Genomic DNA, 12,267 nt, shown 5'->3' on the forward strand with positions numbered 1-12,267 from the left:
CTTTGACCATGGATCCTGGATTGGGTGAGTCAGGTTTTTGCACGAAGCGACTCCCAACTACCTCCGCAGCCTTTGCAGATATTATTACTATTTAGTATTGCAGGTAGTAACCCGTATTGGATCCATGGTTACACATCCAGTTGACTGAATGTGCAGGTTTCCTCACGATGTTTCCCTCACCGTAAGAACATCGGTTAGTATTCAAACGAATGTACTTAATTTTGAGAAGATTAATTGGTTGATATATGGCCGAAATCGGATTGAAACCTGTGCCTTTCTTTTATCACGCATTTTACCGATTCGACCACCGACGCTGTATTACGGCTGTTTTTACAATGTATTGCTTAGGGTAACTAAATGTACCAGTGATATACCTAATGACGTTTTTCGTAGTCCATTCAATCAATTTTAAAACTATGAAACCTTACTTGTACTATAAAGAGCCAATTAAATCTGAGACGTCCCAACACTATCTTCAAAATGGTATATCATTTTCGGAAGGTAGTTTTTAAAAAATCTTGCAAGTGGTGTTTGTGTATAGTGATTTAAAATCGTGAAAAAGTAGGTATGTGAGCATATGTATTTTAAAAAAATTCTGCAGGTACCTACTAGTTTTGATTTAATGCAGAAAACATATCCAATAGGTACATGACGAAAATTAAATATATACATATATATAAATTTATTTAAATAAAATAAATATATACGGGACGGAACTGCGAGACTTGTGTTACAAAATACTAACTCAACGATAATATATTATATCATAAATACTTATATAGATAAACATCCAAGACCCAGGCTAATCTGGCCTGGCCGGGATTCGAACCCGGGACCCCTGGTATCACAGACAAGCGTACCTACTACCGCTGCGCCACAGTGGCCGTTAATTAATTAATATCTCTAGTTTTTAATAACGGAATGTCGCGTGTACCTACAGTCAATAGCACATCAATCTACTCAAATTTATCTCGTTTACCCCGCCATAGAGTTCCATGCTGGGTAACTTTTCTGTAGTTAAAATTTTTTTTGGTAGTCCTTGTTACTTCAAATCTTACCCTTCCACCGTAGTAATACCTTTTTTATATATCCTTCATAATACTCCATTATTTCATACTAACCTATAGAGAAAATATTTTTGTTTGTAACGAATTAATTGAAACAGGTAGAAAAATAACGAAATTTTATAAGAATATTTGTAATTGTCAAAAATTTTTCAAGATCACAAAATATTATCTAATTATAAACAATTTGGTATTTAACAAAGAGTATTCTTAAATCTTCTTAATAAGGAAACATCATAATATGAAACTTAAAAATCTATAATGGAAATGAGTAATTGAACATGTAAATAATAAGTAGGCTGTTTGACGTTCTCTGATAATTACAAAATATCTATGTATTTGACGATCAATATAATACTTCTTATTATTAGTAGGGACGAAGAAAGTTTCAGCATATTGTCAATTAAATTTTTTATTAACCTTTAAAATAATGAGTAAATATTTTAAGGAATTCAAAGGCAACGTTGACAAATATTTCTACAATTTATATTATGTTTTCAATATGTGAAAATATGAAGATATTTTCCCACCCTATATTTATTATATTGACTAGTACATCAAGAGGAAAACACCGATTTATTGAATTGCTACCTTTATAATGATTGCAACGGTCACAACATTGAGATTAATTATGTATATGTCAATATTTCTTGTAAGTTTATGAGCTTTTTCTACAATATTAAAATCGAAAAGACATTATAACTGTTGGAGACAGAATTTTACAAAAAAAATAGGTAATAAGTGGCTTCGTTTCCATTAAAAAAATTTAGTGGTTCGTGAAAAATCCTAACGCCCATTTGCTTAAGATACTTACATTATAACAACATTATCTTGAGTTTGAATCTTAATTTTTTTCAGAATACTTTTAGCTAGAAACCGTGATTAATATAGACTCTTTACTGAACTGCAGTACAATTAATCCTAGAAGTTTGTTTCTTGACTGATCGTGTTTGAAAGATCAAGCTTAATAGGTACCAGTACCAAAAATAGACATTAGTATAGCCCAATAAATTTTTACACTGCATTATAGTTTTCCGTCTATCTACGTAGGTACAGTTTGTTTTTGTTGACCCCGATATTAAGTTTAAATTCTGAATACGCTTTTACTTATAGAACTAACTAAAAAAGACGCATGAATGAACGTAACGTACGGTAGAACAAATTTATTTTATTTAGGTGGGGTTGAAGTTTTGTCAAAAAATAATCTATTTCGACAAAAAAGAAAATAACTTTGCAATACCGTAACCATAATTGATAGAAAAATATTTTATGTGTCTTTAGATAAGGTCAATAAAATTTCTTGATCAGTTTTAACATAGTGCTGAGAAAGTTTGCTACTAATATAATTGTGAATGTTTTAAGTTAAGACACATTACTGCAAATGGGTATTACAGGATTCTTAAAAATCCAAAATTATAATTACGTAACAACAAACGATCACAGCTACCACTTCGTTAGGCTTAAAATAAAAAAGACTGTTTCTTTTTAAAAGAAACAGCCAAACTTATAAACTTATTCAAATTACAACCTTAAGTTTAGTTACCCTTTAGTATCACATCCTTTACTTGCAGTCGTCCATCCAATATTCAATCCTTAAGTAGAAAATAGTATGTAATTGAAATGATATGATTGGTAATTTAAATTTTATTTGTTACAATGTCACTCTTACTATGACGCAATAAGGCGCGGGGCATTTGAGAGAAAAAGGGAATATTTAAAATGAGCCATTATTCGTTTACTTTTTCTAATTGAAATTGGTGACTTGAATCAAAAAATGTGGAATCCAATCTTGTTCATTTTGATCACCCAGGTGACCAAAGTGGAATAAACTCTTTCTATTATTATATTTTCCACAAATAGTTAACTGAATAAAACCGTAGTAAGAAATTGCTAGATATAACATTAACGATGCCCCACGCCAAATACCATGGAAGTATTTTACGTATCTACATAAGTTATCAGGAAGTAAGGAAATACGCTTATAACTAACATATTAACTTTGACAAGACTAAGAATTGCGATGGCACGTTTACTTGGAAATGTTCATATTGTTGAAACTGCCGGCGAGATCACCGCGGCCCCGACCTGCAAAAATATCGTGTGATATCCGTTAGTCATTTTAGGTATTTGCTTATACATTTCAAAAAAAATAAAAAAACTTATTAATTATACAAAACAATATAAAGAGACAATTATCATCAATATTTTGTTATATAGGAATACTTCGTCAAATAAATTAAGAGGTGTACTACTACCGTTGAATTATTGGCGTAAATAAATAAATTGATAATATAGGCATTGTGCAGTGCAGTTTAATAAGATCACTCAATTCTTTCCCACGGATGTCGAAAAAGGCAACTGAGGGAATAGGCACAATCATCTAGTGCAGCTTTTACCATGATGGCTATGGGTTGAGTTCCCCTGATGAGATGCGGAGATCTTACGGGAATCGCTTCGTGTAAAAACCTACCTAACTCCACTCAATAGATACATGGTCACCCCGGATTCCTCTCCAGAGAGGTGAGGGACTAAAGCCAGGACGAAGAACAAGCAATTCAGCTGAAAGTAGACTTCGAATCTTTCGAAACGGTATTACCATTTTGTATAAGTTAATTTTAATTAATAAATAAGTATGGCGCTAGAATATTTGAGCGGTTGAGCCAATCAGAGCGCGCCATATCAACCCATGAACTTAGCAGTCCGCTAATGTACTACTATGATAGCAGAAATCATTTTTTTATTGGGTTTTAAGTACTTTTAATAAGGTCGAAAAAGGAATTTTTATTCGGTTATTCGGCGGTAGCTTGCGCTATATCCCGGGCCGCTTTTAAAACTGGTGTTACTGTTAGAAAATTGTTTCTCTTCAACTCACCAGTCCGCCTTGAAGTAATAGGCTTGAAGTCCTGCTCGGTAATTTCTGGCGCAACGCGAAGCTTTGAAGCAACTGTATAAATAAATGAATAAATTATGTCATATTAAATAAGGAAAATTTCAGTTGTTATGATATTAAAACCGCTACAGCATATGAACAGAAAACCTCAAAAATCGCAAATATAAAGGAATTAAAAATAAAGTTTGACCAGTAATATAGCATACCTCGTTGTAATGCGGTTTAAAAAGTGAATTTAAATTCTAGCAACAGTTACATACGCAAAAAGTACATACACGCAATGAGTGTCGCAGGCGAAGTCTGTAAGGACCGTATCAATTGGAAAGGCATCATGGTCTCTGCCTGCCCCAATGGGAAACAGCCCTGATGTATGTAGGTATGTTAAGTAGTCAGTCTTGTTTAAGGCTCTTTTTATTACTTACATCTTTTAAAACAAGTCTGTTTATGTGTTCTCAATTCCATCATAAAACCAAACAGCTGAATGGGTTCTATCAGTCTTTTCAAGACTGTTGGCTCTGTCTACCCCGCAAGGGAAATAGACGTAATTATATGTATGTATGCTGTTTATGTGTCGCTTTGTTATTAGTTGTCAAATTACCTGACTATCTATTACATAACTATTTAGTGTTGCTATAGGTATGAACAGTGTTGCTATATGGACAGTTCTGCTAAATTTATTTATGCTCAAGCTTTATTTGCCTTTTGTGGTGGAAATCCTAGATCGTAGGGTTGAGGCTGGGGTAAACCAGCCCACTTTTCAATTTTCTGTCCAAGAAGTTGATCGAGGTATCAAGTGGCAAGAGGGCTGGCAACTTCTTGGGTCATTTTGACCTTCTGTGGACTGTATCTATTTTCTGGGGTTGGTGTTTCCTCGCTGGGCGAATAAAAATGCGTGGGCTTCCAATAGACGTGTATTCAACCCGACACCGATACAAGCAAGAGAGCGGCGGCAATGTTGCCATTGTACAAAAAGTATTTAAAAACCAATGATTTTGGTGTTGCTAGTTGCAACAGGCACGTTGCAGCGGGGAAACGATTAAAAGGGATTATACAATTTATAAATTTGATTTCAAGGTATCTTATTTTTTTAACATTATGTGTAGATATGTTACCTATGTATACTGTATATGCACAAGTTTAAATAATGTCAAATACGAATTCAATCATTTATAATAATAATAATAAAATATGTACTTACAATCCATATTTGGCTTGCGCAGTGGTGTATGTGTCCTGAGAGCTCTGGTGAAACCTGTGGAAAATTATCATATTTCAATATTATAAATATGTTTGAATTGCATGCAAATTTTACTGAAACTTTTCAGTAATCTACAGCTTATAGATATTGTTATATGTACTTAGTTTTCAATACATATAGCCCTTGTAGTATTCTTTACTGTGGCCTACAGTACATAATACATATAGCAAAAAAGTGTAGACTAGTAAATTAGGTGTCTTAGGGATGATTTTCAATAGAAACTAATTCGGATGGTGCATGTGACGTGTTACATACATTTACATCCGTGTTCGTATCATCAAGACCACCGTTGTTTCACATTTTCAGCCACAGCCAGACTGCTGGCCCCGTCTACCCCGCAGGAGATACCGACGTGACTATATATGACCAGTAAGTGGTCCTGGTTGTAATCACTCACTTGTAGAGGCGGTGCTGTCGTTCAGCGATGTATTGGCTGTGGAAGAGCACGATGGACCTGCTGAAGGCTGTAACAACCAATTCTAATATTATTTATACATACATACATACATAAAATCACGCCTCTTTCCCGGAGGGGTAGGCAGAGACTACCTCTTTCCACTTGCCACGATCTCTGCATACTTCCTTCGCTTCATCCACATTCATAACTCTCTTCATACAAGCTCGGCGGTTTTATTTATTTTGATATGATATGCTGTCTTTCTTGACTACAAGCAGATGGAGTATGTGTCCTGGCGTGCAACGTGACTCTTCAGTGAACCAACCCTTTAACATTCATTGTCCTTCATTGGATTAAATATACCTCGTTTGGTTACGTGGTTTGGTGCCGTGTGGTTCCCCGCACTTTAGAATAAGACCACTCCACATCTTACCTATGGATGTCGTTTAAGGTGACCAAGGGAACAAGGCTAATAAACATGAGATTCACCTTCTAGGCGATGGGCTAGCAACTTATCACTATTTGAATCTTATTTCCATCATTGAGACATACACAGCTGAAGGTCCTGTCCACTCCGCAAGATAGATATTTACCTTATTGCACCAAAAGAAAAACCGAGAAAAAGGTACAAAGGCGGACTTATCGCTAAAGCAATCTCTTCCTGTTAACCTTTGGGTGGGAGGAAACTAAAGAACATGTACGAGTATGTATATCTCGTTTTTGAGTCGACTTGTAGTTTCTGGGATATAGAGGTATTCAATTGGTTCGGGTGCTTCTGTAGTATTTTGCTGTAATTTGCAACAATACTTCTGTCATGGGCATATTCAGGATTTCATGAACTACGGCTATCTTTATAAACCTTGATAGAAAATATTATCTACGATTCGTCTTATGTTGTTCAAAAAGACTAAAGAAGTTAATAAAACAATTATAAAACACTTACGCTTGCAACACTTGGTCCAGCTCGGACTTTTCTTTGTTCTTTAAATTGAAGTATTCCCTGCAATTAAGAAAATAGTGATATAGATAGTTAAAATGCAGGGTCCTTGGTGTTCAGCATGTAAGACTGAAAAAACCTGCACTCTTTTGTATGTGGCGTCGAATTCGCCCGGGCGAAGTTGCTTCTTAAAGCTAGTTGAGATATAGAGCTGAGCTTGACCTTCAATCTTTTCGTAACGAATAAAAATCTTTATTGTTCTTCAACATGATTATCAAATTAGTAGACTACTAAATGTTTTTACTGAGATTTTTTAATATATTATTTATTTCATAAATAGTTTTTACCTGTAGCTTCATTCGCGCGAAATAGTAGCAACCTGATCGCGCGTGCCAACTGTTCTGTTATATTATGTATCTGTTAAAAACTAACGCGTGGCAATTAGTTTTTAACAGATATGAAAACTACCCTATATCCTTCTCAAGAACGCAAAAATTCAAGAAGATCAATTCAGTAGATATAACAGAAAATGTTTCAGTAGAGACAACAAACAAACATACTTACTTTCGCATTTATAATTTTATACAGTCGAGTGTATCCACTCACCTCGATGTTGTAATCGTGCGGCACGTGTTTCCCGGGCGCGGGTTCGACGTCCGTGCGAGGCAGCGCCAGGTCGAGCACGGAGTACGCCCAGCGCGTCACTCGCGACTTGGCGCACTCCGTAGACTTGTCCAAGTCCTCGTGGTGCTGTGGAAACGAACAGATTCTTGCATATTTGCAATGTGCAATCTTGAATTGTGATAAGGGATTCTCACACCCGCGGGAATTTTCACAAATATTAACAAGCCTGGTTACTCCTGAAGGTTCTTGCCATCGGATATTTTTTTAAATAATTCATGAAATATAAAAGATATATTTCACAAAAAGATTATAGCTTAAAATGTGGATGGATATGTGTATAAAAAGTACAAAACAAAAAATCCAAACTGGGGTTAGTCATAACGTAACCCACCAAGCTGACTCAAAGTGGGTTGGTACAATTGCAAAATACATTTCATTTTGGGAACGATACAAGATATTGTTCCGTGGCGTTTAATAGAATAGGACCATTCCTTCTCTTATCCGTGGATGTCGTAAAAACGACTCAGGGATATGTTACTAAACTTGAGATTCTTCTTGTAGGCAATAGGCTAGCAATCTGTCCCTATTTGAATCTCAATTTCATCATAAAGACATACAGTTGAATGTAGTCTTTCAGTGTTTTCAAGACTGTTGGCTCTGTCTACGCCCCAAGGGTTATAGACGTGACTATACGTATGTAAAAAATGTGTGCGTGTCCCTTGCAAAGGAATATGGTCAAAAGGTATAACCCGAGCTGATCTCCAGAGTCAAGAGAAGCAGACAAATAAAGTCTTACTTGACAACCGAGTCCAGGCGTGTATTTAAAGCCGTCTTGCTTCAGGTGACCCATGGCCAGCGATTCTTTAGGCAGCATCATCTCCTTGGAGCTGGCCAGCCCATTCACCAATGTGAACAGCAGGGTGTCCAAACGGTACACGCGGAATAATGAGTCGTCTTCAGCTGTAAGGGAATAAAATTAGTTCAGTTTATTTGAAAACTAGGTTTTACCCGCAGCTTCGGCCGCACCTACAAAATTTTGCGCCACCAACAAAAAGGGACGAATTTAGCGCCACCACGGAAACCATAGCTTTATCGGGATGAAAAGTTCCCTATGTCCTTCTCCACACGCTTAATTCTAAGTATACATGCTAAATTTCAATATTTGTTCAGTAGGTAACGCGTGAAGAGACAACAAACAAATAAAATTACTATCACGTATTCCTCACGCTATCAACATTACGCTGCCGCTATCTTGGATACCGTCTTTTAAATTTTTATTATTTTGATTTTAATATTTATTAAAAAAAAAGGTGTTTGATTGTGTTTATAAGATACAAATCGCATTGTACTAATATTACAAATGTTTGTTACTCCTTCACCCAAAAACTACATACATACATATATAATCAAGTCTTTATTTCTTACGGAGTAGACAGAGCCAACATCTATGTATGGCTTTAATGATGTAATTGAAATTCAAATAGTGAGGGATTGCTAGTCTATCATGTAGAAGAAGAATGCAAAGTCTATTAGCCTATACCTAAGTCGCCTTTTACGACATCCTAAATTTCTTTAAGATGTCATAAAATACACAAAAACTATTGAACGGATTTTGATGAAATTGAGAGGACATAGACATAGGATACTAGAATTCCAATTGGAGTGAATCCCTGGTGCGCTGTAAGTGTAGTACACTCACAAGCCTTGTTGCACAGCTGAATAATAAAATCTTGAACCGCCTCCACTTTTTCCGGCACAGTGAATATCGGGGGAAAGTTCTTCATATCTGGACGCTGAGAATTGGGCCTGTCCTCTTGGTTGTGTTGGTGGAGATAGTCTATGATGTACGCAAGGATGTGGATGTAGTCGGTGCGCTTCTGCGGGTCTTCGTCCGGCATTTCCAGACCTAACTCCTGGCTGCCGTGCTTCACGTCTGATGCGTATCCCGTCGGGATGTGTCCTGGGAAGTTAAGAATAAGGGAGAACTGTGCATTTTATAGTACAATTCATTAAAAAAATCACGTCTATATCCCTTGCTGGGTAGACATAGCCAACAGTCTTGTAAAGCCTGACAACCCACATGCAGTTCTATGGCTTAATTCAGAGCTTGAGTTACTATTAACATAAGGAATCCCAAGTTAATTAGCCTTTTCCTAAGTGGCCTTTTACGACAAAATATTATTATTAAAAAGGTAAAATAGTGCTGACTTTGACTACAAAAACATAGAGAAAAAATTGTAGAGGTATGCATATTTATATTTAAATGCATACAACAGAGACCTTTCGAATTTTACAGATTTGATTCTCTGGAATCTAATCTATAACCACATAATTCCACAAACTTTACCATATCACCACAAACGTGGACATGTGCAGGACAATGCTTTGAACAGAGGCACATAAAATCGTGCTCATTTAATTAAACAATACTTGGTATGCAGACTTACAAATAATGTAAATAATACTTAGTTGTTGCTAAGTGAGAACTTTCTGCTTATTCAAATTTCTTGGTATTGCTTATTGAAAATAAAATTATTGAATTACTGAAATTTCAGTTCAACACATAGTGGACAGATACTTTTTTGTGTAAGTATCACAAAGTTTACATTGATACTATTTTTAAAATATGAACTAGTATAAGGTGTAGTGATAATTTTAAATTCAACTACTAAGTACTAAGAAATTAAACCAACAAGTATATTATCAAAAGGAATTTATATTCAGCTAACAGCACCTTTACATACATACATACATACATATGATCACGTCTATATCCCTAGCGGGGTAGACAGAGCCACCAGTCTTGAAAAGACTGATAGGCCACGCTCAGCTGTTTGGCTTAGTGATAGAATTGAGATTCAAATAGTGACAGGTTGCTAGCCCATCGCCTAAAAGAGAAATCCCAAGTTTATAAGCCTATCCCTTTACATATAATAAAAAAAGTTGCCGATCAATCTGTACTTAAAAGATACATATACAAAACATGCCTCTTTCCTGGAGGGGTAGGCAGAGACTACATATTTACACTTGCCTTGATAAAAGATATTAGCAACCTGTTACTATTTGAATTACAAGGTATATTTAAAGAAACAACATGTTATCTTACCAGGGTTGATATTCTTATGATACTGTTCTTTGATACCATCCCGTAGATTGAATCGTAACACTGCAAACTCTCCGATCAAGTAGGTGGAGTCCACTTTGCAGTAATAGTTCACATCCATCAAGTAGAAATCTTCCCAATATATTGCTGAAATTCAAGTAGTAATTACAGCCGTAAGCAACGAAAAATACAATACTGATTAAACTGACTCATACAATTTTCTTTTATAAATATATATCGTTTCACCTTCTGCTTTCATATCTGCTTTCCCGTTATTACTATGATATAGTCAACCTCAGTCAAAATTATTCTACAATGGGTTACTTGCCAGCTTTTCTACAAATACAATAAAAAGGTACCAAACAGTGGTTAAATTTGTATTTTACCTTTATTAAAACATTTCAATTTTATCAAATCATTAATGTCTTGTTTCTCTGCTTCTGCAGCCTCTTGAAGTTCTCTATTTTGCCTCTCAATCTCTGACAAAGGAACCCCAGTGGATGTAAACTTCTGTAGTGGAATATTGCGCTTTTCTTTTTCCTCCTTGGCAATGGCTTCAAATTTAACCCTCACTGATTGTGGAGCTTCCTGATGGGATTTTTTGTAATGTGATAAAAACCCAGTGTTGTGTAACACGGTCAATTTGAAAGTGCTCATAATTTTTTATTTATTTATAGTGCCGGACCACTCCATCTGTTTCCCATGGATGTCGTAAAAGGCGACTAAGGGATAGGCTTAGCTTGGGATTCTTTTTTTAGGCAATGGGCTAGTAACCTGTCACTTTTTGGATCTCAATTCTATCATTAAGCTAAATAGCTGAACGTGGCTGAGAAGACTGTTGGCTCTATCTACCCCACAAGGGATATAGACCTGTCCTAAACAATAATTTTTAAAAACAGATATTACTTGATAGAGCCGATGAAACCAGCACAGCATCTTGCAGTATGAGGGGGGTATTCAGAGGTTTAAGATCATGGAAAAAACATAGCCTAGTTCAAAAGCGTGATTATTTAACAAGTGTTGTTGTTGAAGTATGCAAAGTATATGTATAGATAAAGTATTTGCTTATAATAATAATATAAAAATCAACAGGTAGTTTTCTTCTTCGAAGGTTTACTTACTCTCCAGAGGGGTCCTGCAGCATTTGCAATTTCTGCCATGTTAGCATATTGGATCCCCTTTTTCCTTTGCTCTTCCTTAAAATCCAACATGAAGAAATAAAATGAGTTCCTTGGTTGTTTTTTAGGCATTTTACAGCTTTCTCTTCAATTTCCGCAAATAAATCAATAAGTGCCGGTCCGGCGCCGAAAGGTTCCGATTGGAATCCGTCTTCTTCCGTCCGTCTCGTTTCGTCTGTCCGATTTCAAATTGAATGAATCGAACGGATTGGGCAACGTAAGGCACTCCGAACCTATGCTTTCAACTCTTACCGACAAGAGAGCGGCAAATCAATACCAAAAAATCGCTATACCTATTGGCAAAAATCTCAGACAAGCCAAAAAATACCGCTGCGGTGTCTGCCAAGCTTTGTTCAAATAAAATGATTTGTCCAAAAACAAACTTTATTCAGTTTTAAATCAAATGTATTAATTACCCAATTTAATTTTTGTAATATAGGTTTCATTTACTAGATTTTAGATTACAGAATAAACTAATTTAATAAAATCTGAAAAAAATATATTAGTTATCAAGATACAGTCAACCCTTCTAAAATAGTAACTACATATGTTACGAATGGAGCAGAGCACAGAGGCAGTCAAACAAAAAACATGAAATATATTAATCGGTAATTTCATATAGAAATGCGATTGTTTTGACAATCTTGCGCTATTTTAGTTTCGATTTAGTGCTTTTTCGTCGAAACGTTTTCTTTCTTTCTTTTCTATATTATGGCTTCCACCGGACTTTCGGTGATTCTGCCAATGTCATGGTTTGATGGTTTGAAGAGACACGAAGTTACAAAAATGGACGGTATACAATCTGAAAGGAGATTG

At 35.6% G+C, this 12,267-nt stretch overlaps 1 protein-coding gene across 1 annotated transcript; it reads right to left on the reverse strand.

The window, feature by feature from the left end:
• Positions 1–1,236: 1,236 nt before the first annotated feature.
• On the reverse strand, positions 1,237–11,989 carry LOC106141304 (protein maelstrom homolog). Its single transcript, XM_060948116.1, has 11 exons — positions 11,395–11,989; positions 10,660–10,861; positions 10,277–10,420; positions 8,870–9,130; positions 7,967–8,130; positions 7,153–7,296; positions 6,553–6,609; positions 5,610–5,676; positions 5,153–5,206; positions 3,937–4,008; positions 1,237–3,149 (listed from the first exon to the last, which is right to left on the reverse strand). The coding sequence occupies exons 1-11, from the start codon at positions 11,521–11,523 to the stop codon at positions 3,094–3,096; spliced, it is 1,350 nt and encodes a 449-aa protein (XP_060804099.1). The 5' UTR covers positions 11,524–11,989; the 3' UTR covers positions 1,237–3,093.
• Positions 11,990–12,267: the final 278 nt, after the last annotated feature.

Source organism: Amyelois transitella, chromosome 15 (assembly GCF_032362555.1).
Source record: "Amyelois transitella isolate CPQ chromosome 15, ilAmyTran1.1, whole genome shotgun sequence".
NCBI lineage: Eukaryota > Metazoa > Arthropoda > Insecta > Lepidoptera > Pyralidae > Amyelois > Amyelois transitella.

Bases quoted from the DNA above. Each gene is read 5' to 3' on its own strand.
- LOC106141304 (XM_060948116.1), bottom strand. From the start codon at position 11,523: ATGCCTAAAAAACAACCAAGGAACTCATTTTATTTCTTCATGTTGGAT. The intron at 8,131-8,869 runs GTGAGTGTACTA...ATTCCCTTACAG, and splicing joins TCAGCTGTGCAACAAGGCTT to CTGAAGACGACTCATTATTC. The intron at 7,297-7,966 runs GTAAGACTTTAT...TCGTTTCCACAG, and splicing joins CGCCTGGACTCGGTTGTCAA to CACCACGAGGACTTGGACAA.